At 51.6% G+C, this 6,091-nt stretch overlaps 1 protein-coding gene across 1 annotated transcript in view; it reads left to right on the top strand.

The window, feature by feature from the left end:
* The window catches only part of LOC138172904 (tigger transposable element-derived protein 1-like), an 11,387-nt gene extending 5,501 nt beyond the window's left edge, over positions 1-5,886 (top strand). Inside the window, exon 2 of the mRNA XM_069102740.1 lies at positions 1,299-5,886. Coding sequence (XP_068958841.1) covers positions 1,370-2,983 — 1,614 coding nt within the window. The 5' untranslated portion in view covers positions 1,299-1,369 and the 3' untranslated portion in view covers positions 2,984-5,886. The remainder of the gene's footprint in view (positions 1-1,298) is intronic.
* The last annotated feature ends 205 nt before the right edge of the window (positions 5,887-6,091 follow it).

Genomic DNA, 6,091 nt, shown 5'->3' with positions numbered 1-6,091 from the left:
GGCAGGCCTGGGCCTGTGGGCTTGTGTTTGAATCCTCCCCCGCCCCGGGTCTTCTCATCACGGGCTTAGGGGCCGTGTGTTCTGGAGGGACCTCAACTCCTTTATCTTATAATTGAGGACTGGGACTTGAACCCCGGCCTTCCGGCTGGGAGTTAGGTCCTGACACGGACTAGCTGAGTGACCCTGGCTAAGTCATTTCATTTGTTTCCTCAACTGTGAAATGGGGCCGATGAGCCTCTCCCTACCTCCCGGGGTTGTTGTGAGGACCAGATGAGGTCCTGATTGTAAAGCCCCTAGCGTGGTGCCCGGTCTGAAGGCACCTTTTGGGGAGGAGGTCCTGGTCAGAGGGGGGAGCATGGGGGCAGGGAGGAGGAGTCTGACTGTGAGATGGCCAGGGGACAGGATAGATAGCAAGGGGGAAGGCAGTGTGCTGTGCATGTGGCTGGGGTCCCAAGAGAAGGAAGCTGGTCACAGTGAGAAGAGCCCTGCACCTGACTGTGGGCAAATCATCTCTGGCCTCAGTCTCCTCTGCTGTAAACTGAGCGGCCTGGAAGGTCTTTTCCATTTCTGAATGTGTGAGCTTAGGAGAGGCGCCCCCATTGAGGGGTGAGACTCCAAGGAGCCTGAAGTCCCAGAGGTCAGACATGCAGGGGGAGAGCCGGGAGAATCCCAAGAAAGGAGGACGTCAGGAGAAGAGTGGTCAGAAAGGATGAGCAAACACCGTCACCTAGAGTGGAAGTCTGGCACTGACTGTAGAAAACGTGTTCATTCAAATAATTCTTCAGAAAATGTGTTTGCAGTAACCCCTTTTTTGAACAGCCCAGCAGTCAGGGAGTAGTCGAATTCTTGATTCCAGGGTGCTCCCATCACCCAGAACTGTCCCAGTGCTTATGTAGCTCAGCTAGGCTCCAACATGCAGCAGGTTTAGCGAGCATGGATTAAACACCTGCCGTTTGCTGGGCCCCGTGCTAAGTGCTAGGGATACAAAGAGAGATCACTTGCAAATAGCTGTTGACAGGATAAACTGGCGATAATGGACAGAGGGATGGGGAAAGGCTTCTCGCAGAAGGCAGAAATCCAGGAGGCCAGAGGAGGAAGGAGGGCATCCCAGCCAGGAGCTGAGAGAGATGCCGAGGTATTCCTGGGGAACTGCACGGGGGAAAGTTCAGCCTTGGGATGGCTGTGAGAAATCAGGTGGCTTGTGGAGGAAGTGGTATTGGAATTGGGATGGGAGCATAGGGAAAACACGGAGGATATCTGGTTCCTTTCATGCCAATGACCATTTGTCTCTTTCACAGGGAAGGAGACCTGACGAGGCAACGGGAAAGGGTGGGGGAAGGAAAGCTGGGAGGCTCTGGGGGCCAACGGAATGGAGAAAGGGTCTGGCCCCAAAGCACCACAGAAGCAACTGCTCAGGGGCCCCAAGAGAGACCGCAAGTCCATCACCCTGCATGTGAAGCTCGAAGTACTGAGGCGTTTTGAGGAGGGAGAGAAGCTCACACAGATTGCCAAGACCTTGGGGCTGGCCACTTCCACAGTGGCCTCCATCCGGGTCAACAGAGAGAAGATCAAAGCCAACTCTCAGGCAGCCACCCCCCTCAGTGCCACCCAGCTGACTCGGTGTCGAGGCGTGGTGATGGGCAACATGGAGAGGCTGCTGAGCCTGTGGATCGAAGACCAGAAGCAGCAGCATCTGCCCGTTAACACCATGCTCATCCAGGAGAAAGCCAAAAGCTTGTTCGAGGCTTTGAAGCGCGAGCACGGGGAGAGCGCCCAGACAGAGACCTTTGGAGCAAGCAATGGCTGGTTTGCGCGCTTCAAGGCGCGGCACAACGTCCTCCTGACAGATGAACCCGCAGTTGCGGACGCGGAAGCAGCCCGCAGGTATCCCGGTGTGCTGAGGAAGATCATTGAGGATGGCGGCTACACGCCTCAGCAGGTTTTCAACGTCGATGAGACGGGGCTGTTTTGGAAGCGTTTGCCCGAAAGGACGTTTGTGTCTCTGGAAGACCAAGCCGGGCCGGGGTTCAAGGCGTCCAAGGACCATCTGACCCTGCTCCTCGGAGGCAACGCTGCTGGGGATTGTAAGCTGAAGCCCTTGCTCGTATACCCTTCTGAAAATCCCCGGGCCCTGAAGGGCTGCTCTAAGCCCAACCTGCCCGTAATCTGGAGATCCAATCGTAACGACTGGGTGACTGTGAGCATCTTCCAGGAGTGGTTCACAAGCTTCTTCTGCCCTGCCGTGGAGAGGCACTGTGCTGAAAACAACCTCCCCAACAAGGCCTTGCTGATCCTGGATGGTGCCCCCTGCCATCCAGCGCACTTGGATGGCCTCTCCGCCAATGTGAGGGTGGAGTTTCTGCCCAAGAACACCTCGGCCTTGATCCAGCCCATGAATCAAGGGGTGATCGCCACTTTCAAGGCTTCTTACCTGAAGAGGACGCTATGTCAGCTCATACAAGAGACTGCTGGGGAAGACAAGCCCCCCATTCGTGAATTCTGGCGGAGCTACAACATCATGACTGCTGTGGACAACATCGCTGAGGCCTGGCAGGAGCTGCAGCCGTCAGCCATGAACGCTGTCTGGAAGAAGATCTGGCCAGAGTGTGTGTGCGCCTCCTCTGAGGCAGATGCCCTGCCGCAGATCCGTCAGAACGTAGTGACGCTTGCCAGCCACGGTGGCTTTGAGGGCACAGTAGAAGAGGGTGTTGTGCACCTGCTTCAGTCTCATGGGGAAGACCCGTCGGGAGAGGGGCTGGGAACACCCTCCCCGGGAGCAGGACAGGACGACGGCCTGGCCACCCCACCAGAACTGACCACAAAGCATTTGGCAGAAGCCCTCTCCCACTTTGACCGGGGTCTGCAGATCCTTACTGACAACGATCCCAATCGGGAGCGGAGCCTGAAGGTGTGTCGAGGGGTAAACAGTGTGATTAGCTGCTATAGGGAGCTGTACAAGGAGAAGAAAAGACGTGCAAAGTAAAGAAGGGAGGCCTTCCAAGCCCTGTCACTGGGCAGGTGCTTTCACCCCTTCCTGTTTTGGTAGATGGTCTTGGAGTTCTGCAGCCAACCTTGGAAATGAGGCTGGTCTTCAGATAGACCATCTACCCTCCAAGGCCCCCCAACGTGAGAGGGCCTGCTCAGCCTGTGTTTCATGGCCTCAGTCTCTTTTGTGCCTAGGGCATGGGCATGGAAGGAGGAAGCCAGTGTATGAAGCAGATAAATTAGGAGGAGGAAATCTGCCTGCCTGAGTCCATATGGAAGAAGAGGGAAGGGAGGAATGAACATCCTCTGTGACCAGTGGATGGCAGGGGGCTGAGGGTGTGTCTCCAGGGCTCTGACCACAGTTCCATAAACCACTCCAGACTTTTCTCTTAAGTAAATAAACTCATGTTTGGTTGACAAATCTGACTTTTGAGACTCGGCCCATCCCTTTGCGGGGTCCCCAGGCCAGCTGGCTGGTAGGCAGTGCAGCAGAGAAACAGTCCTGGGGCATTTGAGATCCTCTTTGGCCTCCAGAGGAATTGGTAAGGGTGGATGGCTAGCTTCCTAAAGTAGCAGGTGAAGCAGCAGCTGTGTACAAGACTCTCTAGTTGGCCCTGTGATGCCCAGGTATATATGGCATGGGCTCTGTTCTCAGGAGCACCCAATAAGGAGGAGGGGTGGCAAGGCCCAGGGAAAACAGGAGAGGTGAGGACAGGGAGGCTTTGTGCAGGAGGTGGCAGCACATGAAGATGGAAGTGAGAGACCATCATAGATAAATGGTGTAGATTTATAATGGGTAGCTCAGAGGATGGTGAAGCATGGCATGGCAAAACTGTGGGGTTCATGTGAATTGAGTGTGATCCAGCAGCCAAGAACGTTGGGTTATGGAGGTTCTTCCTTGCTTAGAAGGTCTCTGGGTGGGGGGGGGGGGTGGCTTAGTTCAGGGCATCATGATGGCGACAGCAAATGAGAGCCAGGGCTCTTAGGGGTAAAAGGCCTTCCTTTCCTGTGAGGATGGACTGAAGAATCAGAGGTTCACATGTGACAGCCATGTTCGAGATTAGGCTTGTTCTGCTCATCTCCACCGGGCACAGAGTCCAAAAGAGGAGGTTGACATGGATTCTGACGTCCCTTCTAGCTTGAACATCATGATTCTCTTTTCCACAAGTCCCTGCTTACTTATTTTCAGTTTGGTTTTTACATCACCATAGTTTTCTTCAGTATCAAGGGTTAACAAAAAGATGTAGGGATGAAGGGGAAAATGGCACTTCCAGCCCCAAATCTATGTTAAAAAGCAGCATCCCTCAGAACTGTTTGGTATTGGTTAAAAAATAGAGGTAAATGAGTGTGATCAACCAGGCAAGAGAGAAGTGGGAACAACATTCCACCCCTGGATTGTGGTATATAATAGGAGAATGGACACAGCCCTAGATGGCCACGTACACATAGATTCTGCACGTGTCTGTGTGTGTGTGTGTTTACATGTGTAGGCTCTTTGACCTGATCTCAGTTCTTTCCATCTCCTCAGTTCTAATGATCTATGGATTCTACTTCCATCACTGCTGAATCATCTTGACATCCTATCGCCATCTCAAAATCTTGACATATTCCAGACAGGATCGCTTCACTAACTCTAATTCCCATTTCTGTTGAGGAAACCACCATCTTGTCAGTCACAGTCTTCACAATAAGAGCCATCCTTGATTCTTCCTCCTCTCCTGTATTTATTTCCTTGCTGTCTTGTCCATTCTCCCTCCACAATATCTTTTGACTCCAACCCTTTCTCTGGTCACATGACTCGAATTTAGGCTTTTGTCACTTCTCAGTCAGACCATTGCAGGAGCCTCCTAATTGGAGGATAGATTGGAAAAAGGAGATAGTGGGAGAAAGAAAACCAAATTCATGCCAAATTGGTCTTCCCAGGATGTAGGTCTGACCACGTCATCCTCTTACCTCTCAAAATCTACCATTTGTTGTTCATTTCGGTCGTGTCTGACTCTGTGACATGGGATTTTCTTGGCAAAGATACTGGAATGGTTTGCCATTGCCTTCTCTAACCCATTTTAGAGTTGAGGAAACTGAGGCAAACAGGGTGAAGTGACTTGCTTAGGGTCACAGAGCTAGTAAATGTCTGAAGCTGAATTTGAACTCATGAAGCCTGACATTAGGTTGGGGGCCCTGTGCTCTGTGGCACCTCCAGCTGCCCCCACAATCCATAATGCTCCTAGGTTAAAATACAAGCACACCTATTTGTTGTTTTTTTCAAGTGCTCCTCTCCCCAATACAGATCCTGATTGCTTTTCAAGATTTATTGCTTGTTAGTCTCCTTCATGCATTGTCTCTGAGCCAAAGTGGCCTTCAGTGTTTCTTAAATTCAGCTTTCCGTGCACGGGCTGTCACTTTGGTTCAGCATTCCCTTTCCACATGTGTCCCATAAACCCTCTAGCTTCCATTGAAGTACAAGTCAAGAGTCACCCCTCTTCTGAGACCTCCCCTCCCCCCCCCCCCCAGGCTGATCCTGTCTCTTTGGAAGTAATTTAGTATTAACTTTTGTCCTTATGGTATGGTTTGGGTTGGGGGCTGGTAGGTGGCACCATGGACAGAGTGCCTGGACTGGACAGCAAAACATACAGGAGAGTTTGAGTTCATCCTGTGTTTGTCTCCCCAGTGCCTACTACAAGGCATGCGGTATGTACAGAAGGAATGTTTGTCAAATTAAATTGAATCTTGACACATCTTTTAAAATTGTTTTTAATCAGCAAACATAGGCCTTCTCTCCTTCCTGCCTCCTCCCCCTGAAATGGGAAAACAAGAAAAATAAGCCCTGTTACACTCACACAAACTGCCACATTGAAAAAAACAGCCTTGCTCAGCCCTGGGAGTTCTTTAGCATGTTTGAGGCCTCTGGAATTGCAGTTGGTCATGATGGTTCCCTAGGTCTTTTGTGTTTTTTTAATTTTTTATCTTTTTTGCTTTTTGGAGGGGAGAGGGCAGGGCAATTGGGGTTAAGTGACTTGCCCAGGGTCACATGGCTAGTAAGTGTTAAGTGTCTGAGGTCAAATTTGAACTCAGGTCCTTCTGACTCCAGGGCTGGTACTCTAGTCAC

This window comes from Petaurus breviceps, unplaced genomic scaffold, assembly GCF_028583685.1.
Source record: "Petaurus breviceps papuanus isolate PSGF00001 unplaced genomic scaffold, PetGlider_PUasm1.0 555, whole genome shotgun sequence".
NCBI lineage: Eukaryota > Metazoa > Chordata > Mammalia > Diprotodontia > Petauridae > Petaurus > Petaurus breviceps.
The sequence above is the reverse complement of the archived record's forward strand: the minus strand, read 5'-3'. Positions and strand labels throughout refer to the sequence as shown.